Source organism: Vipera berus, assembly GCF_964194415.1.
Source record: "Vipera berus genome assembly, chromosome: W".
NCBI classification, from domain to species: domain Eukaryota; kingdom Metazoa; phylum Chordata; class Lepidosauria; order Squamata; family Viperidae; genus Vipera; species Vipera berus.
The window spans coordinates 73,303,596-73,317,605 of record NC_138210.1 but is presented as its reverse complement, the minus strand read 5'-3'; the positions used below and the strand labels follow the sequence as shown (position 1 = coordinate 73,317,605).

At 50.3% G+C, this 14,010-nt stretch overlaps 1 protein-coding gene across 10 annotated transcripts; it reads left to right on the top strand.

Annotated features, from left to right (window-relative positions):
• The first annotated feature begins 4,147 nt into the window (after positions 1-4,147).
• Positions 4,148-13,994, top strand: LOC308676197 (TERF1-interacting nuclear factor 2-like). 10 transcript variants are annotated; one of them, XM_081341971.1, is made up of 10 exons: positions 4,151-4,492; positions 5,001-5,105; positions 5,231-5,332; positions 7,512-7,622; positions 8,596-8,695; positions 8,793-8,937; positions 9,596-9,633; positions 10,763-10,812; positions 12,383-12,408; positions 13,726-13,994. In XM_081341971.1, the coding sequence occupies exons 1-10, from the start codon at positions 4,286-4,288 to the stop codon at positions 13,733-13,735; spliced, it is 894 nt and encodes a 297-aa protein (XP_081198097.1). In that variant the 5' UTR covers positions 4,151-4,285; the 3' UTR covers positions 13,736-13,994. The 10 variants fall into 10 exon arrangements, 6 of the variants coding, with proteins under 6 accessions (XP_081198097.1, XP_081198095.1, XP_081198098.1 ...); XM_081341969.1 differs by having other exon boundaries at positions 4,152-4,492; positions 13,674-13,869; XR_014028279.1 differs by having other exon boundaries at positions 4,154-4,492; positions 12,383-12,600; positions 13,674-13,869.
• The last annotated feature ends 16 nt before the right edge of the window (positions 13,995-14,010 follow it).

Sequence of the window (14,010 nt, the reverse complement as noted above, 5' to 3'; positions counted from 1 at the left end):
CCCCTCCTGCATGAGCTGCATTGGTTACCGGTTGCCCTCCGGCTGAGATTTAAGGTGCTGGTACTTACCTTTAAAGCCCTACATGGCTTAGGCCCGGGATACTTGCAGGACCATCTGCTGCCGGGAACAAATTCCCATCGTCCAGTACGCTCACACAGAGAAGGCCTCCTCAGGGTACCGTCGGCTAGACAATGTCGGCTGGCGACCCCCGGGGGGAGGGCCTTCTCTGTGGGAGCGCCAGCCCTGTGGAACCAACTCCCCCTTGAGCTCCGGATGGCCCCGGATCTCCGGTCCTTTCGCCGCGGCCTCAAAACACTCCTTTTCCATCAGGCTGACCTGGACTGACAGGGATTTTTAAAATGTTTTTAACTTATTATTGGGGCTGCTAGTTTAATTCTTTTTAACTTTTGTATTATTGTATTTTTATTGTTGTTAGCCGCCCTGAGTCCTTCGGGAGATAGGGCGGCATATAAGTCCCAAAAATAAATAGATAAATAAATAAATATAATCATATAATAATTGTCTGAAATGTTAGGTTCTCCTGCTTGAGCAGGGGGCTGGACTAGAAGACCACCAAGGTCCCTTCCAGCTTCTATTCTATTCTATTCTATTCTATTCTATTCTATTCTATTCTATTCTATTCTATTCTATTCTTTATTATTCTATTCTGTTCTGTTCTTTATTATTCTATTCTGTTCTATTCTATTATGTTCTATTCTATTCTATTCTATTCTATTCTATTCTATTCTATTCTTTATTATTCTATTCTGTTCTGTTCTGTTCTTTATTATTCTATTCTGTTCTATTCTATTCTGTTCTGTTCTATTCTATTCTATTCTTTATTATTCTATTCTGTTCTATTCTGTTCTGTTCTATTCTATTCTATTCTATTCTATTCTATTCTATTCTATTCTTTATTATTCTATTCTGTTCTGTTCTGTTCTTTATTATTCTGTTTCATTCTATTCTAATTCTATTCTATTCTTTATTTTTCTATTCATTGTTCTATTCTATTCTATTGTATTCATTATTCTTTATTATTCTATTCTATTCTTCATTATTCTATTGTATTCTATTCTATTCAACTGCAGTGATTCGCTTAACAACTGTGGCAAGAAAGGTCATAAAATGGGGCAAAACTCACTTAACAAATGTCTCGCTCAGCAACATACATTTTAGGCTCATTTGTGGTGGTAAATTGAGGACTATCTATATATGTAATAACTATTAGATGTCTTATAGGAGAGCAATCTTGCGTATTGCATTGAATTTTTGTTCGAGGCCCTGGCAAATGAAATTTCCTCTTGCAACAGCCTCAGCTGGGATGTTCTGTTTTTCTGCCGGACAATCTAAAGACCCAGAAACAGCTGCCCCACCTCAAAATAAAGTGAAATTGTCCAATGTAGCCGAAAGGGGGTGATTAAGACAAAAAAAAAGATTTTCTTCCCACGGTACAAAATGTCCGTTGGATCTCCAAGAACTGGAGAGAATTGGCAACTTGGTGGACTTTAAAAAGGGTTCTTGGTCACCATAGTTTGACTTACGGTAATTTATTGCTTCAGTTTTTTATAGCTGCCCAGCTCACCTCTCCTGACCCTGGGCAGCTTACAGTGAACACAAAACACAGTACCAAAATTGTGTAAAATCACCCTAGCAAAGAATACCACGCTCAAGGCAATCGAATGCCATAGATTTGAGGTGATGGGTTCTAGATTTCCCTTGCAAGCAAAGGCGCCTGGAGGTCACCAGTCCCGGGAAGAGAAGAGACCAGGTGGATGTAATCTCCAAGCGGAATCTGATTGAATCCTGGTTTTTGCTGACAAGGTTGTTGTTTTTTCTTTCAAAATTGGGTTGCCATTCCCTCCTTCTTAGGGCTGGGATAAGGTGACTGGCCCGAGGTCCCCCCCCCCCAGCTGGCGGATCCTACTCAGAACCTTTAAAAGGTTTTGTTTGGAATGCGGCTCATTTGGGATTCCAGGGACAGTTTTAATGAAGGAAAGCTTTTTGCAAAAAGCTGGTGGCCTCCAACTCACGTAGGAGGAAATTAAGCCACACACAAGTTTTTAAAAGCACATATTTCTATCCTCTCACAAAGCTGGTTCCCCCCCCACAACACCTATCGAACTCAACAGCCCACCCGCTCATCCCGATCAGCTAATCCGAATCTAAAGTTAAACATAATATATTTCAGTTCATCCCCTCCCGAGAAAAAAGCCCTTCTAATTTCATATACCTGTTAACCGTGACGTTTTGCTGGCATTGGCCTTAACTTTATTTTTATATTTCCTCCTGCTTGCGCTTACTTCTAGCTTCTTACAGAACCTACATATTTCAAAGTAATGATCCTGCACACCTCAAAGCCCCTACTTCTAAAAACCTAAGTTACTCCATTTTTGCCATTATTCGTTAAAACAGATGGGGTTTGTATTTTTTATTTATTTTTTTATTTTAATTCCATTTATATCCCGCCCTTCTCCGAAGACTCAGGGCGGCTTACAAGCTTAGCAGTAGCCTTCATTCTATGTATATGTATTTTCATATCGCCCACCTTACAAAGAATGTCGTTACACAATTTCTGATATTATCTCTTTTATTTCTTACAGTTTTCTCCAAATTGCCTATGTGAAAATGAAAAGGAAGACTTTGAGCCAGCAATTCTCAACCTTGGCAACTTTACGTTAGGTGGACTTCAACTCCCAGAATGCCCCAGCCAGCACAGCTGGCTGGGGCATTCTGGGAGTTGAAGTCCACCTAACTTAAAAGTTGCCAAGGTTGGAAAAATAGCACTCTGGACCAATTTAGTGCAATAAACCAGCTTTGCAGGTCAGTATGCCTGGGAGGGGGAGATTAGCTTTGGGAAATCCCTGGGAGGGGCTTTGGGCCCGCCCCTCTTTCAGCTGAGCCTGCCTGGCAGGGTTGTTGTTATGGGGAGAACTGTAAGGAGAGCCTGTCACGCAAGGCGCCCTGGGTTTTGGAATGGAAGGCAGACAGAAACCAAATAAAATGAAGAAACAAAAAACCAGGAGCCACGTTGGGGATGAATTTAGTCATCCCTAAATCCCATGAGCCTCAGACCCGCGGGACTACAACTCCCATCAGCGCCTAGGAGACCTGCAAGAGGGTGGAAGCCCTGTTGGTGCTATATCCCTCAAACAACCACCAGGGGCCGCTGACGCTCAAGCGGAGGAGGGAGAGAGAGTCCGTCCCACCCCCAAAACCGGAAGTGACGATGCCGGTGGTGGGAGTAACGCGAGGCGGGTTTCCGTGGCAACAGAGCGGAAGTTTGGCTGCGGGAGGAGCGGAGGTGCGGGATGAGTCCCGAAGGGGAGGCCTGTTCGAAAGTAGCTCGCCCTTCCGTGTGCGGAGAAGCGGGGCGGAGGCGGGAGGGGAGAGGCAGGGCGTAAGCCCCTTTTGGGCGTAAAGCTGTCGTTGAACGGTGAAGGCCCGGCGCCATTTGCTTTAGGGGCGGAGCCTCCGCTGATTGGACGACAAAGTGGCTGGACAACAAAGAAGGCGGGACCGGGCGCTCCAAGGGGCGTGGCCTCAGCTGGGGAGGGCGCCACAAAGGCGGGGCCTCCGCGCAGTGGAGCGCAAAAAAGGCGTGGCTTCGGGTTGTGCGGCCTTGACAGGACAGAGAGAGAGAGAGAGAGAGAGAGGGAGGATTGCGACGGGCGATGTAGGGGCGGGGCCTCCGCTGGGGCGGGGCGGGGCAGAAATTGAGCGCTTAGAAGGCGGAGCCGAGAGCCAGGGCGGTGCGCGGAGGAGGCGGGACGCCGGCAACGTAGGAGGCGGGGCTTTCGGAGAATGGCGCGCGAAGGAGGAGGCGGGACTGAAGGGGGCGGGGAGCGGGCGCGCGCGCGCGCGCGGGGAAGGCGTGGCTTCGGTGGGGGCGGCCTCCTGCCAGGGCTGGAGCGCCAATAAGGATTGGGTCCGCTGGTACGCGGGGCGTGGCTGCGGAGCCTAGGGGGGGCGGGACTTCAGGGGGCGCGGCCCGCGGGGAGGCTAGACGCCGGCAACGTAGGAGGCGGGGCTTTTGGAGAATCGCGCGCGAAGGAGAAGGCGGGACTGAAGGGGGCGGGGAGCGCGCGCGCGCGCGCGAGGGGCGGAAAGGCGTGGCTTCGGTGGGAGTGGCCTCCTGCCAGGGCTGGAGCGCCAATAAGGATTGGGTCCGCTGGTACGCGGGGCGTGCCTTCGGGGGTGGGCGTGGCCCGAGCCGACAAAAAGCAGCGCCCGGCCGCCCGGGCTCTCACTCCGGCGTCGCTTCGGCAGCCGGGCGGTTCTTCCTATGGGCGACGGCCGGGCGGGCGAGTTAGCCGCCACCGCCGCCGTCTCCCTTCGGGTGGTGGCCGCGGCCGCTTGGCACGTGGTCCGCCAGCGCCGCTTCTCGGATTTCCCGCGCGTCGTGACCTTCCTGCAGAGCGTGGCGGAGGCGGCGCCCGAGCTGGTGCCCTTCCAGCACCTGGCCAAGCTTCGCCTGGGGCTGCAGGCCAAGGTAGGCGGCCGCCGGGGAGGACAGGGACCCCCGAGGGGGCCGGGTGAGCTTCCCGATCAGGACCGAGCCAAAAGCTCCTCGGGGAAGGGGATCGTGGGCGCCGGAGGGAGCGATGGGTTCGTGAACCCTCTTTTGCCCCGTTTGGGGTCGACTAAGCAAGGAGGGCAAGCTATGAGCGGGGGGGGGGGGTCTTTCTCCATCCGGGCAACTTTGAAGCCTGCTGGACTTCAATTCCCAGAATTCCCCAGCCAGCTGTGCTGTGCTGGCTGGGGAATTCTGGGAGTTGAAGTCCAGCAGGCTTCAAAGTTGCCCGGATGGAGAAAGACACCCCCCCTCCCTGCTCTAGTTTGACGGATTGCACTCCCTTCGTTTTTGACTTTAGTGGGGAGCCAGTTTGAGACGCTTATTAATTAATTAATGTTATTAATTTTAAAAAATACACTCAGGTGGTTTTTAGGAAGAAATCGTCCTGCGCAGGCCCTCTTCTCGCTTTCTCTTTTTTGCCCAGATTGTCATGAACATGCTGAAGGAAGATGAGCCCCCGGGGAAAATCTACCATGCGGTGGACACCTACTTTCCAGAGAACGCGACGCCGCTCGGCCACACCACCGCAGTCAGTCTCCCTTCTCTTTGTAGAAAAGATCCTACCCTGGGATCCTCCACGCTGCCTTTGTGGAAAAGAGCCATCCCGTCTGTCTGTCTGTCTCTCTCTCTCTGATTTTTTTTTCCCATCCATAGACAGCCCAGGACCTGAAGATGGTACAAAAAGCCCACGAACAGTTCAGAAATCTGATGTTGAAATTGCTGCGTGACTGCGTAGAGAGAGAAATCTATGTGCAGGTAAGGCTGGGAGGACAAGGGTTATCTACAGAAGGCTGAACCCCTTTGTCTGTCTGTCTGTCTGTCTTATCTAATCTATCCATCCATCCGTTCAGCCATCTCTCTGTTCACCCATCCATTTATTCGTCTGTCCATCCATCCATCAACCCATCCATTTATCCATCCATTCAATTACCCATCCTTCCATCTATTCATCCATCCATCCCAGCTATCTAGCTGTCTCTCTAGCTATCTCTAGCTATCATCTAGCTATTATGTCTATCATCTGTCATCTAGTTATCTGTCAACTAGCTATTATGTCTATTATCATCTGTCATCTAGCTATTATGTCTATCTCTATCTCTATATCATCTGTCATCTAGCTACTATGTCTATCATCTGTCATCTAGCTATTATATCTATATCATCTGTCATCTAGCTATTATGTCTATATATCTATATCATCTGTCAACTAGCTACTATGTCTATTGTCATCTGTCATCTAGCTGTTATGTCTATCTTATCTAGCTATTATGTCTATATATCTATGTCATCTGTCATCTAGCTACGTCTATCATCTGTCATCTAGCTGTTGTCTGTCTACCTATTCTATCACTTATATCACTTCTCTATTTCTCTGTATCATCTCTCTCCCTCTGTCTCTCCCTTTCTTCTCTTTCTCTTCCTCTCTCTGTCTCTCCCGATCTATCTATGTCTCTTTTTCTCTCTCCCCTCCCCACCCCTGTCCTTTTCCTCCTCTATCTCTCCCTGTCTAATTTTTACTGAGATGATCAACGTAGAAATGAAATGGAAAAAAGAAGAAAAGGGTCTTATCATCCTGCCCTTTTCAGCCCAGCATAACCCAGCTAAGAAACTTGCAGCCTCAGCTTTTTTTTTAACTTTTGCCCAGTTAGTCTAGAACCACTTTCGATAGCAACAAATCTTGTCCACCAATCCCAAAAGTCAGAATTTCATTATTGTTGTTGTTGTTATTATTATTGTTGTTGTTATTGTTGTTGTTGTTGTTGTTGTTGTTATTATTATTATTATTATTATTATTATTATTATTATTATTATTATTATTATTATTATTTTGGTTCCCTACTGTCTCGAGCCCCAAAACCTACAAGCAGTTTGCAACCAGGGACAAAGCTGGATGTGTTCTTGGATGAAAGCAGTGAAATTTTGCCGCTGCCGCCATCGGTTTTCCCGGCCATTCCCCCATTCTGGGGCTTGGTGTCTTTTCCCACTTGGGCGCACGAGGCGTTTCTTGCTGCCGGCTGCAGGGCACCCTCGAACCACGCGAAGGAAAACAGGTCACAGCGAAGGCACCGGTTGCCTCTTTGGCCAGACGGGCTGAATTGGATAACACAGCTTCAAAGGGCAAATTTTAAGATGACAGAGACTGCTTCGGGGCCTGGACAGGTGTCTGGCTTTAAATTATAAAGCCCGGTGGGTCGGGCATCCCTTTAGGCCTGACACAGACTGAACAGACATTTGTCTGAAATGGTCTAGGGCAGGGGTAAGCAACCTCGGCTCTTTTATGACTCGTGGACTTCAACTCCCAGAATTCCTGAGCCAGCTACGCTGAGGAGAAATGGAGAGGTTTCCATGCTGAGCCATGCTGGCTCAGGAATTCTGGGAGTTGAAGTCCACGAGTCATAAAAGAGCCCCAAGGTTGCCTACCCCTGGTCTAGGGTCTCCTACCTGAGCAGGGGGTTAGACTAGATGACCTCCAAGGACTCTTCCAATCCTCCTCCTCTTTTTCAAGAAGAGAACGGACAGCCATTTTTCTGGACTGGTATCAGGTCTCCTGCTTGAGCTGGGGGCTGGACTAGAAGACCTCCAAGGTCCCTTCCAACTCTGTTATTCCTCCTCTTCCTCCTCCTCCTCCACCTCCTTTTCAAGAAGACAATGGACAGCCTCTTGTCTGAAATGGGCAGGGCTTTTTTTCTCATAGAACGCTCAGAACGGAGTTCCGGCACCTTTTTGGGATGGAACCTTGTAGGTGTAGGCAAGGGCGGGTTGTATGACGTGTGTGAGTTCCGGCACCTTTTTCTTTTACAAAAAAAGCACTGGAAATGGGATAGCTTCTCCTGCTGGAGCAGGGGGTCAGACTAGATAACCTACAAGGTCCCTCCCAACTCTGGTATTCTGTATTCAGTAAAGATGGTCCTGTTTGTTTGTTTGCGGCTTTTAGGAATTTCTGGAAAGGGATTACGGGGAAGCTTTCGTGGAAGCGATGGAGGAACTCTTCTGTGATTACCTCTGCCAGCTGGAACACCTTCTCCCGGAGCCCCAATTCCAGCAGGTACAAAAAAAGGGGGCTGGGGGGAAGAGCCGGAACGATAGGTGATGGGGCGAGGGGAAGGAACGGCGCTTCGGGCAGTGGCGTTGCTGCTTTGTGGCACCTGGGGTTTGCGGCCCTCCCACATCAAAAGCCACCAGCCTCAGCTGAATGAATTGCCGGCCTCAACTTACCCACCGTCGTCGAGCGCCACGTTTACGTTGCTAAGTGAAACATTGGCTCACTTGAGTTTTGCCCCATTTTACGATCTTCCTTCCCTACATTGTGAGGCGAATCCCTAGTTGTTAAGTTAGTAGTCACCGGGAGACTGGGAATTCCAGTGCCTCCTTTGCCATGAAAGGCGGCTGGGTGACTTTGGGCCAATCACCAGGAGATGGTGAGTTCTAGTCCCGCCTTAGGCGTGAAAGCCGGCCGAGTGACTTTGGGCCAATCACCAGGAGACGGTGAGTTCTAGTCCCGCCTTAGGCGTGAAAGCCGGCCGGGTGACTTGGGGCCAATCACCAGGAGACGGTGAGTTCTAGTCCCACCTTAGGTGTGAAAGCCGGCCGGGTGAGTTTGGCCCAATCACCAGGAGACGGTGAGTTCTAGTCTCGCCTTAGGCACGAAAGCCGGCTGGGTGAGTTTAGGCCAGTCCTTGCCTCTCAGCCCAACCCACCTCACAGGGTTGTTGTCCTGCGGAAAATAGGGAGGGGAAAAGTCTGCTAAAATACGCCAATCCCGCCTCGGAGTTCTTGGTTAAGACAGTAACGGCGAGCTACACACCGAAGTAAAAACCAGCCCCACAGATTTCTTTACGCAACTCTGGGCTCCCCGCACAAGGCGGCACCAGTGGACAGAATATTCCACAGGGCCGCGCCTGTCGGAGTGCTTTAACCGACGGGATCCGCACCACCCCTTCCTTGCCAGACCGGGGGGGGGGGCGGGAAACGGGGGGGGGGAGAAAAAAATCCCCTCCTTCTCTCCCTTTCCTTCCCAGCTGTTGGAGGCTGCCAGCCACCAAGCCCACCACCAGCTTCCCCAGCCCAGTGCCACCATTTTAAACCAGTACTTCACCGCTATGGGATACCAGCCTGCAGGTAACTCTTTTAATGGGAGCCCCTTTATGGGAGCCCCGGGGTGGGGTGTATGGGGGGGTCTTCTGTGGCCCCTTCACCTCTCCTCCCTCTTCTCTAGGCTTTGCTGAGCCCCCCTCCACCCCTCCCCATCCGTCACGCGCCCCACGCCAGAGCGAGGACGAGGACTCCCCCTCCTCTCCGCCTTTGTCCCCCCAGCCAGGCAGGAGCCGAGGAGAGGATTCCCTTTCCTGCATCTCGGAAGGGTAAGGGTCGGCCTGCGCGGGTGGTCCTCGGCTTACGACCAAACTCTGTCGGTAAGCGAGACAGGTTTTCTCCCCCGTTTCGCGACTTTTTTTTTGCCCTCCCCCTCCGCAGTTGTGGAACGAATTTGGTTCTCCCCGTTGATTTTGGCTCGTCGCAAAAAAGGGATCACGCCACCCCCCCAGGATGCTGCCGCTGTCACAAATACGAGTCATGTTGCCAGGCATCCAGATTTTGATCCCGTAACCAGTGGGAGGGTGGGGGAGGGCGCTGTGAAAAAGGACCACAAGTCACATATCGTAACTTCAAAACGGTCATTCAAGGAACGGTTTGTAAGTTCAGGATGACCTGTAACCCGGTCGTTAAGTGGATCCGGCTTCCCCCCACTACCACCACCATTAAGTTCGCTCGTCAGAAGGCCGCAAAAGGGGGATCACGTGACCATCGTAAATACGAGTCAGTTGCCGAGTGTCCCGAGTTCGATCACGGGGATGCTGTGACAGTTATGTGAAAAACGAGCCCCATTTTCCAGTGCCGTTGTAGCTTTGAACGGTCAGTAAAGCAATGATCGTAAGTCAAGGACTTCCCTTTATTATATTTCTCTTTCCCAGGCGTACCGCTTTTAAAATAGCTCACCCTATCCCCTTTTGTCACCTTCAGGGAATTCCACAGACAGTCCTCGGTCAACTCGGAAATGGGTAGGTTTCGAGATCCCTCCCTCAACAACCCTGCAGAGTTACACAAATGTACAAATCCAGTCCCACCTGAGGCGGTTGATGTTCCAATCTCCAAACCCGGCGCAAGAATCCAAGCGGATCTAACTCCTGACTCTGCAGGGCTTTTTCCTCATTCTCGACGTGCAAAAAAAAAAAGCTTGGTTTGGGCAGAGGGGGAAAAAAAAAAGCAGGGCTGGGGGAGGCAGGCTGGGATGGGGAGCGATGGGTCAGCGAGCGAGAGAATCGATACGCTTGTGATTTGGGGGTTGCGGCCGTCTTCCGTTTTTGAAAATCTATTTCCTGCTCGAGTCTCGTCTCTCTCCCATTTTGGGCCCATTATCCCCTGCTTCCAAAATAAGGAGAAATCGGAGCATCTTCGGTGAAAGGATGACGGCTCGGATCAGAGCTGTGCAACTTAAGTTTTGTGCGGTCTGTGTGTGTGTGTGTGTGTGTGTGTGTTAAAAGAGGCTGGGATTGTGAGAAACTGCCACGGATAGGGACGCTTTGTGTCTAATGGAAAACTCCCCGGAAAAAGATTTTGTCCAGCTGGCATTTCCAGAAAAAGGGAACTCCTGGGACGTGCTTTTTGCCGAGAGTGTAATACTTTACTGAAAGTTTATATTAGCAAAGAAGAAGCAAAACCACCTCCGGTTTTCCCACTCGAAAGCTTGCTTTATGAAACAATAAATTCCCTCACCCCCCACCCCACTGGGTGTTCACCACGTCCAATAGTAAGATTTCTTCTTGTTATGGGGACTGTCCACTTCTCCATCAAGCGCCTGCGTTCGTGGCCTTGGCGTTCCTGCGGGCTCTCAAAAGACACTTCTGCTGGCTGGGGAATTCTGGGAGTTGAAGTCCACGCATCTTCCAAGTTGATTTAGACCAGGGGTCTTCAAACCTGGCCCTTTTAGGACTTGTGGACTTCCAGAATTCCTCAGCCAGGCACGCTGTCTAAGGAATTCTGGGAGTTGAAGTCCACAAGTCCTAAAAGGGCCAAGTTTGAAGACCTCTGATTTAGACTCTAACCCTGGGTAAAGGCTTGGCCTCGGGGGTGTTCTGTTTAGGAAATAAATCTCTTGTTGTTGTTGTTGTTTTTCCCCCTTGGATGCAGCTGAAGATCTGGTGCCGGATTCAGAAAGCGAAAGAAGCACCTCTTTCCAGGTGAGGAAGAAGCGGAGCGATGGTTGGGTAGCGGGCGGGATTGAGACCAAGAGGAGGAATGGAGGGGCAAAAACGCTCTTGGCTCACCTGCTGAAAGCCTGGACTGCTTGGCATTAAAGCCAAGATAACCCCTTAAAATGTGGGGTCCTGGGTGCTCTCTGAGCTTGGTTGTTTTCTGGCGGACGTTTCATGACCCAACTAGGCAACATCATCAGTGCTAGGAGGAGGAGGGGAGGGGGTTGCTCTCTGCTTACATACTATTGGCTTGGCCTGCCAATGTTTGTGGGAATGTTCTTGAGGCCTCCTTAAGCCCCTAGCCTCCTGCCTCCTCCTACCTCTTCTCTCCCTTTGGGTTAGCAATTGCACTTAAGACTTATATACCGCTTCACAGCTCTCTTTAAGCCGTTTAAAGAGTCGACATATTGCCCCCTCCCCAAAAAAACACCAATCTGGGTCCTCACTTTAATGACCTCGGAAGGCTGAGTTCAACCGCGCCAGACCTTTGGAACCGTCTACCGGTTGAGTTCTGGATGGCTCCCGACCTTCGCTCCTTCCGACGGGACCTAAAAACACATTTATTTGAACAAGCCGTCCTGGTCTGATGGGTTTAGGGGTATTTTATAGTTTTGTATTAATTTATTGAATAGGGCTATAGTATTTAATATTTTTAATTTTTGTACATTGTATTTTATTGCATTGCCCTGTACACCGCCCTGAGTCCTTCGGGAGAAGGGCGGTATATAAATTAAATTAAATAAATAAATAAACCTTGAGCCGGTCAGGATCGAACTCCTGGCAGTCGGCAGAGTTAGCCTGCAATACTGAATTCTAACCACTGGGAAGGGAAGGGGAGGAAGGAAGGAAGGAAAATGAAAGGAGAAGGAAGGAGAGGGAGGAAGGAAACGAAAAGGAAGGAAAAACAGGCAGGAAGGGAAGGAAGGAGATGGAATGAGAAAGGAAGAAGGAAACGAGAAAGAAGGAAAAGCAAGCAGGAAGGAAATGAAGGAAGGAGATGGAATGAGAAGGAGGAAAGCAAGAAGGAAACGAGGAAGGAAAAACAGGCAGGAAGGAAAGGAGATGGAATGAGAAAGAGGAAGGAAGGAAAGAAGGAAAACGAGAAAGAAGGAAAAACAGGCCAGAAGGAAACGAAGGAGAAAGAAAAGAGATGGAAGGAAAAGGAGGAAGGAAGGAAAAACAGGCAGGAAGGAAACGAAAAGAGGAAGGAAGGAAAGGAGAAAAAGCATAAACTTATACTCTGCTTCACAGCCCCCCTCTAGGCGGTTTGCAGTCAGTGTCTTGCCCCCCCCCCCAAACAATCTGGGTTCTCAGGATGGGAAGGTTGAGTCCACCCCAAGCCAGTCAGGGTCGAACTGCTGGCACTGGGGCAGGGAGTTAGCCTGCAACCCTGCACTTTAACCACTGCGCCACACTGCCCCACCCCGGGGTGAGATGGCGTCTCCTTGAGGCCAGATGCTCAAGTGTTCCTCCCTTTTTCCCCCCACCCCCCCCCCCACCTCACCAGGGCGAGTACCAGGGCACCCATCTCCGCACCCTCATCCCCACTTTTCAGGAGCACCTCAGGGACGGCGGCAGCCCGTGAGTGACACCCGCACACCTTTCAAAATCGCTCAACTTGAGAAAACACGCAATCTCGACCAAAGTTTCCGGCCAGGCTGGTCCTCGGCTTACGCCATGTTTGCCCCGACGTGTGGGGCAGGAATCGACAGGGCCTCCTCCGCTTCCGACCGCCGCTGAGCCCATCACTTCCGTCGCGAAGCGCGACCCTCCGTGAGCTTGGCCCCGTTTTGCGACCTTCCTCGCTGCGCGGGGGCTAAGCGTGTCACGGTCATTAAAAATCAGCCGTCCAGTCGTTAAGCGAATCTGGCTTCCCCTGTTTGACCGTCGCTTGTCCAAAGGTCACAAAAAAGGGGATTGCGGGAAGCCAGGATGCTGCAACCGTCATAAATTCAAGTGGGTTGCGCGAGCGTCTGAATTTGGATCGCGTGACCGCAGGGATGCTGCACTGGTCGTTAGGTGTGAGAAACTTAAAACTTGCAGCATCCCTGCGGTCGCACGATCCAAATTTGGATGTCAACGCTGCTAACCTCAGACGTTTCTGCATTGACAACTGATGAAAATGTAGCCTTTTTCCCTTTTAGAGTTAGATGATGCTTGGGGGGGATGTGAATGAGAGTCCAACTAGAAATAACAACACTAAACCTAGCGTGAGAATCAAGGTTATTGAGTCCAGAACTGATAAAAGAATTGGCAGGCTGGAGAATTGGAGAGGAACCCCGGGATTCAAGCTAATTGGGGAATGTGATTGATGACTGTAAATTGGAGGAGGGAATTGTGCTTTGATACTATCTGTCCAGGGGAGGGGGAATTCAGGTTTTGGCTCCGATTATGTTAAGTGCCGATATTAAGCGACTCAAATAAAAAGATCCTTTAGGGTAAACGACGCCTCAAACGTTCTTTTTAAGTTTCATCTGTCAGAATGATGACATTAGAACGCTTGTGGAACCGACTCATATTTACGACGATCGCAGCACGGTTATATCTTTGAACACTCACTAAACGGACTGCCGTTAAGTCGAGGACTACCTGTATTTCAGCTGACGGCCACCACAGCTGCAGTGTCCCACAGTGGAGAACACTGACTTGAGGGACGGGGACAAAGATTTACCTGCTGTTATTTCCAGGCACTCCTGAAACTCAAAACGATGCTGTCCAATTCAGCGCCCGTTAATAACGAAGGGTGCCTGGGAAGGCTAGTTTGGGGACAAGGATAGGCCCTGGTGGTGGCTTGTCCCACCTCGTTTTAACATTCCGGCTTTTTTGATTTATTTATTTCCTTCAAGATTGAATAGTTCTCCGTTGTGATTTGACGTCTCTGGCTGTCCCCTCCAACAGAGACTTGTGAAGCCCAGCATGCGCCAACGATTTTAGGCCTTTATTCAGAAAAGACGATAAAAAGTTTGGACTTGGGTTTCATCTGGACGGCGGAAGAGGAAACGGACGGCGGAGTGCATTTTGTCTCCGGCCGAGGCGGCGCGTCGAAGGGCTCACGCGTTTCGTGCATTGGTCTCGGGAACGCGAAGGACAGGACCGTGAGCGGTTTCAAGGCGCCTTTGGGAACTGGAATGTTGGAAAGCACTGGAAAAATAAAAAGTGTTTGCAAATGCCTTTCTCGGCGGG

Coding starts and splice junctions, on each gene's coding strand:
- LOC308676197 (XM_081341967.1), top strand. CDS start 4,286: ATGGGCGACGGCCGGGCGGGCGAGTTAGCCGCCACCGCCGCCGTCTCC. Junction 4,493..5,000: donor GCCTGGGGCTGCAGGCCAAG/GTAGGCGGCCGC, acceptor TTTTTTGCCCAG/ATTGTCATGAACATGCTGAA. Junction 5,106..5,230: donor CGCTCGGCCACACCACCGCA/GTCAGTCTCCCT, acceptor TCCCATCCATAG/ACAGCCCAGGACCTGAAGAT.